The sequence below is a fragment of the Macaca nemestrina genome, chromosome 14, assembly GCF_043159975.1.
Source record: "Macaca nemestrina isolate mMacNem1 chromosome 14, mMacNem.hap1, whole genome shotgun sequence".
NCBI lineage: Eukaryota > Metazoa > Chordata > Mammalia > Primates > Cercopithecidae > Macaca > Macaca nemestrina.
In genome coordinates, this window is record NC_092138.1 from 21,074,579 (window position 1) to 21,091,788 (window position 17,210).

The 17,210-nt window shown below is 44.3% G+C and overlaps 1 protein-coding gene across 12 annotated transcripts in view; it reads left to right on the forward strand.

Annotated features, from left to right (window-relative positions):
* Positions 1-1,228: 1,228 nt before the first annotated feature.
* The window catches only part of LOC105498705 (prune homolog 2 with BCH domain), a 290,345-nt gene continuing 274,363 nt past the window's right edge, over positions 1,229-17,210 (forward strand). For 8 of the 12 annotated variants that reach the window (XM_071077643.1, XM_071077642.1, XM_071077645.1 and 5 more), the window contains exon 1: positions 1,606-1,838. In XM_071077643.1, coding sequence (XP_070933744.1) covers positions 1,803-1,838 — 36 coding nt within the window. In that variant the 5' untranslated portion in view covers positions 1,606-1,802. Of the gene's footprint in view, positions 1,839-17,210 lie in introns of all 12 variants that reach the window. The other 4 variants (XM_071077649.1, XM_071077650.1, XM_071077651.1 and 1 more) reach the window with 2 other exon arrangements.

Sequence of the window (17,210 nt, forward strand, 5' to 3'; positions counted from 1 at the left end):
TTTACAGAGCTCACAGCCTGGTGGAGGACACAGACAAATCATTATGCAATTTATAGCAGAGTGGAAAATGTAAGTTGCTATGAGGGAATACAGAAGGGGCAACCAACTCAGTATGGGGATGGGAAGGGAAAAGTGTGTTGGGGAGGCTTCCTGGAGAAAGAGAACTTCTAGGCCACTCACTGTCAAAGTGTGGTTTTTGGATCAGCAGCATCAGCAAACCCTGGGGGATTGTATACATGGACATTCTCTGGCCCATTAAGCCACACCTAAGAATTCTAAGGATGTGGCACAGAAATCTGTGTTTCATCAAGCCCTGTAAGTGATTTAGATATGTGTAAAGTTCATCGAGAACCAGAACATCACACCTGAACTGCACATTAGAATCACTAGGGTCATTTTCCACAAAAATGCTGTGACCCCATGCCCAGAGATACTAATTTAATTGGACTGGCATAAAGCCCTGGTATGAGTACTTTTTCAAGTCTCCGGTGATTACGATGTGATTTTACTGTACAGTCAGGGTTGAGGCTGTTTCTCCAGGACAGCTGAAGCTGGGGGCTGGGACAAGGGCTGGAAGGGTCTTACAGGTGGTGTGCAAAAGCCCAGAGGTCAGAGAAAGCCTGATGGAGTGTGTTTGGGGACCGTACAAAGCTACATACAACAAAACTCCATGGTTTAAAATAAGGTATGTAGATATAAGTTCAATTGTTCATTGTAGTACTTCTCAAACTTTAACAAGCATAGAAATCATCTGAGGATCTCATAGAAACACAGATTCTGATTTGGCAAGTAGGAGCAGGGAACTGAGGTTCTGCATTTCCATAAGCTCAGCGATGCTGATGTTGCTGGTCTGCAGACTGCACCTCACCTTAGCAAGGTTCTACTGCCCCAGCTTTCCCTGAGGGTACATGTCAGTGGATGGGAACTGCAGAAGGATGTATCTACGCATTAGTCCCAGGGCTGACATAAGGGCACCTCGTTTGGGTGAACTGCGGATGCCCATTGCTGTGTGGGCATGTTTTCATGGTAGGGAGGAAAGACGCAGCCTCGCCCAACCTCCTAGCCTGCTCTTCTGATTATTATCCATCAAGGTCGTACTGCTTTTAGCTCAGCAGTAACCCCCCCTCTTTCCCTCCCCATCCCTCCCACGCCAATCTAGCTGAGTGCCTCCCCGGCCAGTCCTGCCGACCAGCTCATTAAGTGACCGCCGGAGAGCTCCGTAACGCGCCAGCCAGCCAGTGAGGCGCTGGGCTAGGCGGGGGCTCTCCTGGGACCCGTCTCCCTCTTCCCACCTTCCCCCGCTGACCGCGGCGGTGCCTGCGGCAGAGCCTCCCTCTGCAGCAGCCCCTTGCACTTGGCTCGCACTTCTGGGCGCTGTCCATGGTTGCAGCAGTTTTCGGCGCTCCACGTCAGGAGGCCGCAGCAGGGCCCTGCGATTGGCGGAGGAGCCCCTCGCCATACCCCTGCACCTCCGCCCACGCGCCCCGGCCCCGGAGGCGCGTGCCAGAGAGCGTGCCCGGCGCGCCCCGGGGCTCCCGGGCGGCACACCCACTTTCCTTATTAGGGCAGAGTCGAGTGCCCAGAGCCGGCGGCCGGGCGAGGGGTGGGGCGGGGAGCCCGGGGGCCAGACGGCCGAGGGCGCAAGCATAGCCTCAGCCGCAGCCGCCTCCGAGCGGCAGGAGGGAGCAGTCGGTCGCTGCGCCCCGGCGGGCCACTTTCCCGGGACCCCGCTCCTCTTCCTTGTGCCGAGATTTTCCACTGCGCCCCTCCTAGTACCCGGGTTCCAAACCCCTAGCCACGACATGGAAGAATTTTTGCAACGCGCCAAATCTAAACTGGTAAGTTGAGTGAGCAAGGCTGTGTGTGCGCGCGCGCGTATGCTGATGGAAAGGTGGAGAGGAAAAGGTGTTGCAGCACAGGAGGAAGAAGCAACTTTGCCACGGAGTTGTCAGGGTGTGCGGGCTGTCTCCTGGAAGAAATCTCTGGAACTCTGGCTCTTAAAGCTGGCAATCTGTCTCCAGAATCCTCCCCCGCAACCAGACGAGGTGCAGAGCTGAAGGAGGTTGTGGCCTGGCTGAAGTTGGGTCGCTTCTGTCCAGCTTCGGTCCCTAAATCGGCAGTTTGCTCCTGAAAGCTAAGGGAAAAATGGGTGTGGTCTTCCTTGAGATAAAGAGCCCAGCCTTCTGCAGATGCATTGCGCGTAAGTGTAAAAGAAAAACAAAGACTCTTAGGACTGTACTTCAGCTGGAGGTGACAAAAGTGAGGAAGTCAGAGTGCTGGGTAGGAAGGACATGTGTGGTACTGGAGAATCCACAGGATAGAGCTTGCTCCACTGCAGGAGTTAGGGACATTCTAGTGTGTCTTGTGTCTGGTTAATTCCTGTTCACATCTGTAAACTGGGGCAGAGGCAGAAGGGGAAACTCTAACTGTTGGTGTTCTGGGCTTTACCAGACCATCATTCTCCCGGGAGCAGACCTGTGTGTTAGCCCATGTTTACCGTATCACTGTCCAAACAGTGAATGGGCAACTCCACTGTGTATGTTAACAGTTGCTACACATTCTGGAACAACAGACTCTAGCAGTTTCTTAATTCCAAACTGTTTTGGCTCTCCAGCACAGCAGTAATAAATATAATGGAAATGTTTCTGTTTTGGCAGAAAAAAAAAGAAAAGCCTGTACTCATTTAGAAGCAATATCTTTAATGAACTGTAAAAGCACTTTTTACAGGCCTGGCATAGAAAGAAATGCATAATTTATGATGCCTTTAACCTTTAAGCCTTCATAGAAGCCAAAATACAAAGTCTGCATTAAGGTAATGTTTTAATCACAAGGCAGGATATTTGCAGGGTTCTTACTGTAACTCATTTACCCTAACACAACAAAGGGAGTACAGGAAGGGAGGGCCCAAAGTTGCCTGAACCACCATTCGGAGTGCAGACAGAAGTGTGATCCTTACAATGGTCTAACTGTAAGTATCTTGAAAAAGACCATTAAAGTTGATAAGTGCTTATATAAGAACTTTCTACCTGAAAGCTCCCAGAGAGTTGAACGTTTGTGGAGATTTCAGAGTTGAGGAAGTTTGTGATCATTTCTGTGTTGTTTATTGACCGTTTTCTTTACTAGAGCACATGGATGAAAATACTAATTTCGGAAACTCAACTACGTATTTGGCATTTCTGATAGTATACATGTTCTGTTCTTTACCTAGTAATGAAGGAGAAATGTTCAAAAATGAAAGACAATTTTGGCAACTGTGCGTGTGTGTGTGTATGAAAATGGTAATCAATGACAAATGCAGAGTTCTGGGCTGTATCTGTTTTTCACTCCCGTAACATTTCTTTATCAGTATTTTCGCAATAAACATTTAGACTATGGGGTCTGATATGAGCAAGAGGTTTCTCTCAATTCTGAGGAGCAGTTGCTGGAATGGAAATTTCCCTATTTCCGAGTAATCAGTTGAAAGTAATCTGTAATTTATTTACCGAGTCCCTTCATTAGATGAGCAATTGCTCTACATCATTAGAAAGTTTCATGTCTTAGCCAGAACAATTACTGCTTATTTTATTTTTTCTTGGAATAAGCTTCTTGCTAGAAATCATGATTAACCTTTCACATCCAGCCACAGCAAAGGAGTTTTGGTCACTTTTAGTGTCATATTTCTCCTGATAAGTTATATTTTCTAGGTAATAGGATTTTTACTTAATATATAACACTCAAATATAGTAGTAGATAACATTCTCCTTTAGAGGATAGATAACCTTTTTCTTGGAGAAAAAAAATTAAGTCAATGTCATTCACTTGTGGGAAATTTATTTATAATAAAATGGTAAGATTTGGCCGGGTGTGGTGGCTCACACCTGTAATCCCAGCACTTTGGGAGGCCGAGGCGGGTGGATCACCTGAGGTAAGGAGTTAGAGGCCAGCCTGGCCAACATGGCGAAACCTCGTCTCTACTAAAAATACAAATATTAGCTGGGCATGGTGGCGCGTGCCTGTAATCCCAGCTACTAGGGGTGCAGAGGCAGGAGAATCGCTTGAACCTGGGAGGCAGAGGTTGCAGTGAGCCGACATTGTACCACTTCATTCCAGCCTGAACAACAGAGCGAGACTCGGTCTCAAAAATAAAATAAAATAAAATAAAATAGTAAGATTTTTTAAAATTCAGCCAATCCTTTGGAAAACATTTTAAGGTGAAGAAATTTACCATGCTGATTTTGACTTAAGCCTTATTAGACCAGAATTAGAATTTAGGAGTTATGTTTTTAATGTTTTTCTTTAGAAGTTTAGCTATATGATACCTAAAAAAAAAAAAAAGCCTAATTGCTAGGTTTTTTTTCCTATTTGACTTAATTGCTTTGATATTCTGTAGGCATTATATATATTTTTTAATGGTTTGAAATAGTTAATGACTCTTCCAAAGTCCTAACATAACCTCATCATCATTGGGGCTAGCTAATTCCAGTAGGCAAAACGAACTTTAAATTGCAAAATGGAATTGCTGTTAGCCGTGGATACAATCTCCAATAATCAAAATGTTGGAAAAATTATCTTTTTTTCTGACTTGGAACATTTATTATTCATCTGTCATTGTAAGGAGAGAGGAAGCTCTGCTATTCTAGGCCAGACCCTTGGTTGAACGGAAGTCTTTGAAGGAAAAGGATATTTTGAATTTTGGTCAGGTAGTTTGGAGCTGATTTCCGTTGAATTGGGAGCTCACTCTCAATTCTATTTTTCATCCTGGTCTAGTCCTGCTAGTCTTTAAACTGAGGCAGATTCATTGACATAATCCCATCCTCATTTTCCCTAACTCACCCTTTCTAATACCTTTCCTTCCCTCCTGAGAATACTCAGTATTTATCAGAAATGGCAAAAGTAAACTCCAGGTGTGGCCTCAGAGGGATCCCTCCTCCTGGGGCTCCAGTGCTTCTCATGTGGGCCTGATTTCTGCCTGGTTAGGACAGGCTGGGGGCTGGAGCATATTTGTGAAAAACTTGGTTGGAGGTGGGGCACAGCTAGGGAGGTAGTTACTTCTTCCAAGCAGTCTCCGGAAGTGCTCCCTTCTAGACAAACAAGGAATGACACATATGGAATTGACATGAGGATTGTTAAAACATTAATAACAGTAGGATAAGCAATCTGAGAGCAAGCCCCCCAAGCTTGAGATGGTAATCAAAGAGTGGTGCTTCCTAGTTGAAATCACTTCCTTGATGTGAGAATCCAGCCATATTTTTGGTTTGGATACTTACTACTAGAGCTAGAAATGAGAATGCAAACGTATTTTCTTTTTTCTCCTGCCCATTCAGAGTTGCAGAAATCAAATCCTATAGTTCCAGATCAGTCCTTAGGTTTTAGCCATGCTTTCTATTCTTAGTTACATCATTTCTATGGTAAGAGAAGTTGAAGAAGTGTAGGGAATGAGGGCTCCCCGCTCTATGGTGTGATTTGGGAAATGTCCCTCAACTTCACAGTGATCAGCTCAGGAAAGTATTCAGGACAAGGATAGTCTCATGGCAGTAAATGGTCCACGTTCCCATGAAGTTTGGGCAGAAAATGAAGTACATGAGGAATCACCTGGGGATGGGTAGAGAGTTCTGTGGCTCTGGCTGGCAGGAAGCCAGGGTCCCCACACTGGGCCCCTGCTGCCGAGCCTCCCTCACTGCCCAGACACCCCGAGCTGATGCAAGTCAAGCAGCTGTTAACGGGTGGAGATCACTGCAGCCCACATGCCCTATGATGTAGGTCATGAGCCAGTCTTGGGTTGGGGGGGAGGTGGGGATGTTGTCAGCTGTCACCAGCAGGATACAGGGCACATCAGTGTCCCAGGAATGCTGTTTTCAACAAGAAGGTGGAGAGAGTCACTACTGCAGTCCAGCAGATGCATCTGCTACTTCAGCAGCGACAGCTGCGGACGAAGGGCTCACTTCTGCAGTAGGTATTAGTTGATATGTGGACTTCTACAGAAGAAAAATTCTGGGTGACTTGAATGTCAGCTCATAGTCTGTGATATGTGGCATAGGGACAAGAAAGCACATTCAAAACTCTAAATGAACAACTGGATTAGAGTGGTTATAGGAGATGGGGTTTTATAAAAGAAAGAAAAAGACTGCAGCATGTCTGCAGAATAATCAACTTGATTGGAAATTGAAGGAATATATTCTTCCTGATTTCCTCTTGCATAGGAAGAAGGTTGTGCATGTCAATAAAAAGGATATTTAAAGTAAATGCTTCACGCCTTTTAAAGAGCCACTGTGGCAAGGACTAGTAATGATGAAGAAGCTGGCAGAGCTGTTTCATTTCAAGAGCTGAGCTCATTCTGGTCAGAGACCATGGGATCAGCTTCTGCCCCATTGCAAACCAGGGCAGGTGCTCTTGAGACCATGCCTCTTGCCAAAGCATTTATGAGCAGGAAACTCAGGAATCCAAAGCACTTCCATGAATGTGATACCCCTCGCTTATGGGCTGATGAGAAATGAACCCTTGATTGCTTTGGTCCTGGAGTTAGCTTCATTTCTCACTGCCAGATCGTTCAGACAAACAGCTGCGGATTGTCCCAGTCCTGGGACCTTCGGAGAAGAACCACACTTTTTTAGTGTAAACAGATCTTTGAGTGGATCAATCTGTCTCACAGGAAGAGAGGTGCTCCCTGTGATTCAGACAGCACCTTGGGCCTTGGAGGACATGGGATCAGGTGAGCAAGGTCACCCTTTAGACAGTGGTTTGGGGACTATTTTGTCAACTAAGTAAACCGCTGATGGCTTTGGTATAACCTGTTTGTTTTGATGTAACATGTATTTGGACAGATATTAACATAATTGTGAGTTTGGTGAACTGGTCTGGGGAACTTCTGTAAGCAATGGCTTGGTGATGGAGGTATTATTCCTCCAGGGAGGGGGTAGAGGGAACCTATCCCTCCGTGAATGTTACCTGAGCAGTGAGAAAAATGAGGAAAGAATACTTGGGTCTGGATAAAGGCTGCAAAAGAGGAAAAAACATCAGGGGACAAGAGAGACGGCATGCAACGTTAGTTATTGATTTTTCTTGAACCTTGGGGATTATGGGAGAGTCCTGGAGTTTGAAGTCTTCTTTGAAAGGAAACTGGGGAGGGCTGATGTATTCGGGAGGCAGCATTCCTATGCAGGGTGATATGAATAGTGCCCTCTGAGTTTGTGTAGTATACAACCTGCATGTAGTCATTCATGGCTACCCTTTCAGGGGTCTTAAAGTAGCCCACTCACAATCTCTAGGATTGTCCCAGATCCATTTCTTTCTGAGCCCTGTGGCTTTGGACTTTGGTTTCCAGGGGAAACTTTCTTCTTGGTAGCTCTTATGAGACTAATTGGGCTGTAGATCACCCTGGAAAATCAGACCCATGAAGTTTGGGTTAGAATAATCATGCTGATCAACACAGCTTTGGTTTCTTAATCTGAAAAATAGAATAATGATGCCTACTTTGCATGTTTGTTGCAAAGCCAAAATGATGTACCCATTGCCCTTAGCACAGAGCTTGGAACAATGGTGGGTCTTTCCACTTGCCTCCAAGCCCTTCCTCTTCTGTACTTCCTTATCTTAGTGAATGGCATTGTTATTCATCAGTTTCTCCAGCTGAAAACTTCCTTTTCCTTCATCACTTCCCTAACCCACCCTATCCTTAAGTCACCCAGATGACTACAATGGCTGGCAAACTGCTTTCACCCTGCTTCCAGGGAGATCATTTTGAAAGCATCTTTCACACCTTTCCTAACCCTGCCTTAAAAAAAAAAAAAAAAGAAGAAGAAGAAGAAAAAAAAAGAACCAATCTCCTCATCACTTTCCATTGTTTTTAGGAGAATGGACACACTATTAGCATGACCTGATCTGCTATCCAGCTTCTTTCTGGCTTTTCCTCCTGCTCTCCTTTGCTTAAATAACTCCTGCCTCTTAGGTTAGATGAAGAGAAGACTGCTGAATGAGCCGCCTCCCCTACTCCTTGAGTCTAAGTCAGGTTTTTTGGTAATTTTTTAGATCACTTATTTCCGCTTGTCATTGTATCTCTATTGGGCATGTTTGTTCAATTAATGCCAATTTGGTGAGAGTAGGAACCCAGTCTGTGTCATTTTGCTCACCATTGTATCTCCAGGTTCTTGTGCAGTACCTGGTGCTCAAAGAGTGTTTTTAGAATTAATAAACCCAAAAGGCAAGAGTCCTGCACAAAGCATGGCACATTGTAGTGGCTCGATAAAAATAAATAAACGGAGGGCCAGGTCTAGATTTTTGGAGGTCTGAATCTGAAGAAGGGCTTGTGCCAGCAGGCAGGAAGCCATATTGGTTTGCTAGAAGAAGGTGAAGGACACTAAAGTCAAGGAGCACCATATTGTACTTCACACACAGTAAGTACTTAATACAAAATGTTATGACAAAATAAAAATCTAATTTTTATGCATGACTGCTTGGAATCTGTAAATATTGGTTGAACTAAAGCATGAATGGAGAGAGACAGAGGAGAGGAATGGGGCACTGAAAGCCTCTGCAAAACTGCACTGGGTAGATCAGCCGACAGTGGAACCATTGGAACCATAGGTTCTCCTCCATGTGGCTCAAAGACTAGAAGTGGGCTCCCCCAAGGCCAACCACTATATCAAGTCAGCCCAGCCTATTCTCTTGCTGCCCCTTGACCAGTGCTAATATCATGAAGAGAGATTGGCAGCGAAGCTGTTCAGAGTCCTTGAGAGAAAAGATTAGGCATTCCAGACTGCCTGTCCAGCCCTGGCACTGCAGACCTCATGTGTGGGGTAAACACATGCATGATCCTGAGTCAGACCTCTCATCCAGCCAGTGGGACTGTTTGTGGTCAAGCATGATCACGGTCTTCCACTTCATCTAACTCTCCTGGATGTGACCAGACTTTCCCAGGTATTTGTTTTAGCGTGTAATGCCAGAGTCTTTTTGAACTGATGATGTCTAGGAAAATTGCATATCTTTGGCTCCATGCGTTTGATATTTCTTGCTTTGGCTTCCAGGAAGCTTAAAGCTATGTTGGTGCTTCATTTTCTTAGCCTAGGATTTCTGAACTAAGGTTTTTTTTTTTTTTTTTTTAAATTGTTATTACTTAGTTTTAATCTCATTATATAGTTGTTTTAATTTTTTTTTACTTTAATGTATATGCACTTTTATTATAAGTGGGTTATCCTTTTGGTTACCGGCGAGAATAAATAAATGCATCTTATTTTTTTTTTTTGAAACGGAGTCTTGCTCTGTCACCCAGGCTGGAGTGCAGTGGCCGGATCTCAGCTCACTGCAAGCTCCTCCTCTCGGGTTCACGCCATTCTCCTGCCTCAGCCTCCTGAGTAGCTGGGACTACAGGCACCCGCCACTTCGCCCGGCTAGTTTTTTGTATTTTTTAGTAGAGGCGGGGTTTCACCGTGTTAGCCAGGATGGTCTCGATCTCCTGACCTTGTGACCCGCCCGTCTCGGCCTCCCAAAGTGCTGGGATTACAGGCTTGAGCCACCGTGCCCGGCCAATACATCTTATAATAATATATATGATCTTGAGTATATTTTGGTGACCAGTCTGGCCTAGTTCAGGGTTCATCTACTCAAATTTGAGAATTAGCTTTTTTTTAGTAATAGAGAATATAGTGTAGGACTTCAGAATAAGTAGCTGAAAGGAAACATCAACACAGTCCAAAGATTGTCTGTGTTCTCATCCTCGATGATTGCTGACCTCCCTGGGAGCAGCAATAGCCACATATTCTTACATCTGAGCCCATAAACTGGGAACTGTGAGCCAGCCCCTGGCAGAGGCAGCCTGCCCTAAATCAGATCCTGGGAGGCGTTCCTAGAGTATGAGTTGTGGATTTAGGAGACCCTTAGAAAGACTTTTGTCTGCCTTCCCACTTCTTGCCCCCTAAAGGCATTACAGTGGGGTGGCTAATCATGTGGAACCAGTGCCTAATTTCAAATCCTAACCCCGCCACTTTTACTTGCTAGTCGCACAATCTTAGTTTCTTAGCCTCCCCGAGTCTCAGTTTCGTTATCTGTAAATGAGAACAGTAGTAGCACTGGCCTCACAGGGCTGCTGCATGTGTGTATGGCCTGAGATGAGGACACGATCTCCATCCACAGTAATAAAAACATGAAAAGGCCACTAGCGGACAAGAGCCAGGACGTCCTATTTACATTTCACAGAAACAGGAACAATTCTTAGCTCTCTTGCAGTTCAGTTAGAATTTGTGGAATATCTGTCTTAGCTCTATGAGATATTTTTAAAATTTCATTTCACTCCCACAATGATCTTGTAAGGTGGGTACTAATCTCCTTTTGTGGTTGCCGAAACTGAGGCTCAGTGAGGTTAAGAGGTTTGCCCAGGCTGGGCGTGGTGGCTCACGCCTGTAATCCCACCACTTTGGGAGGCCAAGGTGGGTGGATTGCCTGAGGTCAGGAGTTTGAGACCAGTCTAGCCAACATGGTGAAACCCCATCTCTACTGAAAATATAATAAAATTAGCCTGGTGTGGTGTCATGCGCCTGTAATCCCAGCTACTCGGGAGGCTGAGGCAGGGCAATTGCTTGAACCAGGGAGGTAGAGCTTGCAGTGAGCTGAGATTGCTCCACTGCACTCCGGCCTGGGCAACAGAGCAAGACTCCATCTCAAAAAAAAACCAAAAAACAAAAAAACCTAGAAGTTTGCCCAAGGTTGCACAGCCATAAAGAGTAGAGCTGGAGTTTGCTTCCAGATCACCTAACTTCAATTCTAGGACCTCCTTCCTCATACCATAGGCATCTCTTCCTGCAAGATCTCCTGGAACATTTCATTCTCCTTAAATTAAAAATGAACAGCTTGATAGGTTTATAGGAGGGCTGAGTGATGTTAGTGAAATTGCACATATATTGTTTATGTTGACCCAAGAGAGTTTCATTCTTCTGTGTTGCTTGTTTTATATTAAAATCCTTTGGACAGCAGAATATCAACCAATGTTACTGAAATCCTGCTATGAGAAAAACATGGTGTTAGGCCATCTGTGATTTGATTGAATAAGTTGTGAGATTGTTCTCACTGCATGCCCATTTGAAAGAAAATTAACTGATAAACGATATGGAGGAGAGAGTGTGTGACTAGCTTTCAGAGTAATTAGAAATACTGTGGGCATTTGGTGAACTGTTAAGAACAAGAACGCATTTTTAAAAGAGTTTAAATGCCTCTTATTTGCCACCAAGTTTATTAGCACAACTTTTGGTTTCGCAGTGTCTTCACTGTTGCCACTCTCTTGTTGGTGGCCTTAAATATCACTTTGATGGACTGTCCGACATTAGGGGGTCTAGCCAGGAGAAGATACAGGGTTAGAACACAGCTCTCGGTTGTGTCAAGTCCACTTTGGCTCTCCAGTCTGCTGGTTTAGCAGCACCCCAGAAAACTGTGGATTATGCTGAAGATACACATAGAAGTGAAGGAAAAGGGGAAGAAAGGAAAGAAGGAAGGTGGAGGCAGAATTGGCAGGGAGATAGGAGAAAAGAAAGACATGAAGAGATTCAAGAAGGAAGCAAGTCTGAATATCCTTCCACTATTCAGGACAGGATGCGTTGTAAGTGCAACAGTTCTTATGTCCACGGTCACTTCCCTGGCACGTCAGCCAACCCAAAGTCACCCCAAAACTGGGACTTGGGCAAAGGCAACTAAAATTGATTATTGAAAACCTATCATCAGTTAGTTCTTTTCTCACAGGAAAATTCCCTAAGTGTGATCTCTGAGGCTATTCGTGAGATGATACTTGTAAATCATTCACAGAAATGCTGGGAGCGCAGCAAAACACATGAATGCTAGCTACCGTCTTGAGGTTATTATTTAATACGCACTTTGACACAGTGTTCACCAACGTGGTTTTCTCAGAAGGGGATGATGGAAAGGGAGGTGTCTGCCAGAAGCTGTAATAGATGATAACTTACAATGGGGAAACTGCACAAACAAAACCAAAATCAAACAGGACCTATAAGAAGCAGATCCGATGCCGGGCACAGTGGTTCATGCCTGTAATCCCAGCACTTTGGGAGGCAGAGGTGGGTGGATCACAAGGTCAGGAGTTCAAGATCAGCATAACCAACGTGGTGAAACCCTGTCTCTACTGAAAAACACAAAAATCACCCGGGTGTGGTGGTGCACACCTGTAGTGTGCTACCAGGAGGCTGAGGCAGGAGAATCTCTTGAACCCAGGAGGCAGAGGTTGCAGTGAGCCGAGATTGTGCACCTGCACCCCAGCCTGGGCTACAGAGCGGGACTCTGTCTCAAAAAAAAAAAAAAAAGAAGCAGCAGACCCAGGCCCCCAGTAGGTGTCATTCCATTTGGTGTCAGGTAAATAATCCTAAATACCTGCACAGCCCCTGGCAGACATAACATCATTGACATAAAGTACATATCTGATGCTCATAGTAATGACCCTAAAGAATCAGGGGGAAAAGATCATTTAAACTTAGTGTCCTGTTTAAGAAGAAAGGTGTGGTGCATAAGCGATTTCAGAAAAATCTCCCACTCACATAATTAACATAGAAAACAACAGAAAAGAAGTTGTGGCTTGCAGGGTAGGCTTTGGTTGTCTGACAAGCCTCTTGCATAGGAGACCTTGTTCTTGAGTGAAGCCAGATACGTGAAACGTCACGGCTTATAACAAATGATCATGAGTCAGGATGGAAGGTGATGGTGCAGAAATGTGAGTCTGATGTGGGGAGGCATAAATAGGCCTCAGCACGTACAAGATGTGAGCAGCCTGGCTCCCCACTCCCATGCTCAGTGGATAACTAAATCTGGTTCTTGACTCCAGAGGAGGCACAGCAGTGACCACAGAGGTATAAAATAAGGTCTCTGAGACAAGCCCATGAGGGACCAGAAGACTGCTGATGGCCTTGCAGTTCTTTGAAAGGTTCTTATGGAAGAGTTTCCACCCATGGAAATTATTTCTTCCCCTCAGTTGAAAAAACAGGACTTTTAGGACGAGTGACTTTTTATTCCTCTCTTAAGGAAGCCCATTCATTTATTAAGGTCCTTTTTATTGTTGTTGTTGTTGTTGAGATGGAGTCTTGCTCTGTTGTTAGGCTGGAGTGCAGTGGTGCACAATCTCTGCTCACTGCTGTAATCTCCACCTCCCTGGTTCAAGCGATTCTCCTGCCTCAACCTCCAGAGTAGCTGGGATTACAGGCACGCGCCATCACACCCAGCTAATTTGTGTGTGTGTGTGTCTTTAGTAGAGACAGAGTTTCACCATGTTGGCCAGGCTGATCTCGAACTCCTGACCTCAGGTGATCCACCCACCTCAGCCTCTCAAAGTGTTGGGATTACTAGCGTGAGCCACCATACCCGGCTGGTCATTTTTTTTTTCTTTTTTTTTCCTGCAGAAAATTAATGAAAGGGTGCAAAAAGAGAAATGTGCATGCTGGCTTCCTCCTCTCCAGCAAGAGCAGAGGCAGAAGCTCATCCTGGAGGTAGAAGCATTTTGATCCTCTCTGCATTCCTCAGACACATTTTCTGTAGCGGTCAGTGGTGCTGGCCAGACCAGCACAAGTGGCTCTGAGAAGATAGAAATGCCACAGCATGTGGACAGATCAGCTGCTCCCTGCCACGGGTATGTCTGAGAGGACAGGACACGTGCCTGGCAGTTCCCTGAGAAGGCAGTGTCCCTGGGACCCTCCCCAGGGAGACAGGAAGGGGTAAATCCCTTTCTGTCCCCCATTCTTGATTCTTTACAGTTAAATATTTCCCTTGACCCTTAGTAAGCTGTTTTGGTTTTCAGGCAACACCTCCTGGTCAAACTATGGGGTATGATTCTCTCATCCTTCATTGGCTACAATATAAAGAGACTTCCGGAGCTACTTCCTTTTGGAGGACTGGGTTCTTGCAAGGAAAGGCGGGCAGTCTTCTAACCGATTCTTGTGGATTAATTTACAACTTTGATTCAGATTTTGTTCTATCTTTTGAGTGTTTACCAAGATCATTGAGAGAACTCGTTTTTTCTCTTTAGATGGTGGGCAAATTGCAAGCTTAGTCTTAGAAAATGTGTATAGGACACAGAAGATAAACAAGAGGGAGACCTTTCATTCCCTAGGTGAATCTTTCTTCTATTATTTAATTATGAATCTGCTTTGCAAGACCCTGAAATAAAGCCATCCATGAAGCAAAGCAGTTGTCACGGCCCTGTGACTGATCATGTGCTTCCACTTGGCTGGTACCCCTGGACTGTGGCCCGAAGTGTCATTACTCTTGGCTCCAGTCTCCAGAAAACCCAGACATAAACTCACTGTGGTGGATGCAGATCAAAATGCCATCCCGGAGCTGGCTTTTAAAATGTTTTGAAAAATTCATTATCCCTCTAAGCCATTAGATCACTTTGAGCCTTATGGGGAACAAATGTATTTCTCACTTCTATGGAATTATTTCATGCCAGAATAGCCTCCTGACCAAGCACAACATCTCTGTACAAATCAATTCATACACAAAGGGTTTCATAGGCTGGCATTTATGTAGACGGCTCTGATGAAGCTCATAAACACTGAGCCACACTTGTTACAATTGGCCCCTTTGTTGGACTTCTTCTCTCAGCAGGATTTATATTCAGCCACCCTGATCACCATGTCACCCTGGGTACACCCTGACCCGTCATTTCAGGGAGTGCTGTGGACAACAGCCATCAGGGTTGCCTGTGTTTAAGTACAGCCTTCTATGGCCATCATCTTTTATTTATGATTTCTTATTGTGTAACTGTGAGTTATTTTAACAATTATAGAATCACAGACCTTTACATTGGAAACTACTATAGAATCATAGGTTTTTTGTTGTTGTTGTTTGTTTGTTTTCTTTTTAGAACTGGGGTCTTCCTCTGTTATGCAGGCTGGAGTGCAGTGGCAAGATCATGGCTCACTGTACCCTTGAACTTGCAGGCTCAAGTGATGCTCCCTCCTCAACCTCCCAAGTAGCTACGACTACAGGCATGTGCCACCAAGCCTGGCTAGTGGTTTATTTTTTATTTTGTGGAGACGAGGACTCATTATGTTACCCAGGCTGGTCTCAAACTCTTGTCATGCTCCTTGTCATGAAGGATCTCAAGTGATCCTTCTGCCTAAGACTCTCAAAATGTTGAAATTAGAGGCGTGAGCCACTGTGCCCAGCCTAATCACATATTTTTAACATTGAAACAGATGACTTTAGACATCTATTTCAGTCTCCTCGTATTATATTTCAGGCTTAGTTTCTTTGTAAAATAATAAACAAGCAATAAGGCATATTTGGAAAATAGAGGAAAGCTGAAAAATTACCAATAAACAGAAAAAATTAAAACTAAAAATAAAATCACCCATTTTCATTGAAGCATGACTCTTGGTGATATTTTGGCTAGTAGTTTTCTTAGTCTTTCTTCCTTGTGCACAGGACTTAGATATTTGTATATCTTGCAACCCCAATTTTTATTTTACTTAACAATATTATTTTACTATGTTATTACATAGTAGTCAAAATCAATATCTTAAATAATAGAACACAGTTTAATAAAGAAGATCTACTGAGGTTAAACCTTTTCATTGTCCCTCCTTTTTGCTATTGTTAATTACTATGACAAACATCTTTGCACGTAGAAACATTTTATCCTGTTTAGAATTATGTTCTTAAAATGGCTTTCCAGTATGCAATGATTAGGGAAAAAGATATTAATATTCTTGAGCTTCTTGATACATCTTTTTAAATTGACTTCTGGGTGAACTCTTCCCAAATTTCAAGACTCAGAGAGGTTAACTAGTCCCACAGTACATTGTGACAGAGTCCGACACAGATTTGAGGTCTCTTGACCCCGAAGTCGACGCCCCTGATGAGTTAGAGAATTTGTGCGGTATGAGGGAGAGTGGTGTGCTGATTGTATAAGTCATGGATCTGAGCACATAACCTGAAGCGGCCTGGCTGCTGAGTTGAGACAAGTGTAACAGAAACTGTGCCACACCAGTTACAACTCTGCTAATGAGACCAGTAGGTAGAATCTGGCTGGGGCGGGGGCTACTTTCTCTTTGTCTTTTCACTTCCTCGCTCAATTATTTCAAAAAGATTGAGCCTCATGGAACGGTGAAGCTATTGCTGCTCTGCACGCTGTGGTCACTCGGAGCACACTGTTGCCCTTCATAACTGCCGTCACCCACTTGATCTCATTTGATTAACCTTAGGGAGGGTTCGTGTTATGATATTTATGTCACAAATGAAAAGAACAAGGCCAGAGAGGTGAAGTCCAGCTTTGCCCAGAGACACACAGCCAGTAAGTGGCAGAGGTGGGCATAGATTCTGTGTCTTCCATTCCCAGCATCTGTGAGAACAAAAATTGATCTATGTTTTCCAGAGATGGTTTAAAGGTCTCGTTGAGAGCATAGTGGTTTGGATTCATCTATATAAAAGAAAATGTCCGAGTGAAAATACAGGGCACTTTTCTGAGAGGAGGCTATTCAACAGTGAAATCTATTCATGCTGAAACCGTTTTTCTTTGACACAGGAAAACATACCCCTCAAGCTTTGGAGTTTTGCGTGATGGACTCGGATGCACAGTATGCAACTGTGAGATTAATGAATGTGTCACTGATGGAAACATGCTGAGCCCAACAGGCTCTGGAGACCAAGTGTCACCTGTAATGGGAAGAAGGCACCTGAGAGGCAGGGTCTCTGGAGGGCCTGTGGGCATCACCTGACATGCATGTGGGCATCACCTGATATGCCTGTAATGGGACAACAGGTGACTGGATGTCACTTATAGTTGTTTCAGCTGAGAGTTCTCTGTAATGTGGGGAAAGAAGTTTAATTGCCTATAACATCAACCCTTTCCCTGCTACAGAGCAGGTGTGATTCTGTCAAATTCTCTCTTCCAGCTTCCCCATTCTCAGCTGTTTCTTCATTTGGATCATATTCATTAACTGTCCCAAGGCCTAAATGCATCCCACATTGATGCAATAGGGAGTAATTTTAGTTTAGTGCAGTTTAATATCACTTAAGCTAAATTCTTCTCTTTCAAAACTCTAAGAAACACATAAATCTCCCTGCCAATCTTTTGTATCACCATAGCATGACAAAGGCCACATGATTCTAAATCCAGTATGTGCAAAGATGAACATGCATCAGATGCATTGGCCTCTGGATAGTCGTCCTGGGTTGCCTGTGTTTTCCAGTCTTTCTTGAGCATTTGATTAATTCACACTGGTGAATAAAGAAAATTGCAAATATAATTG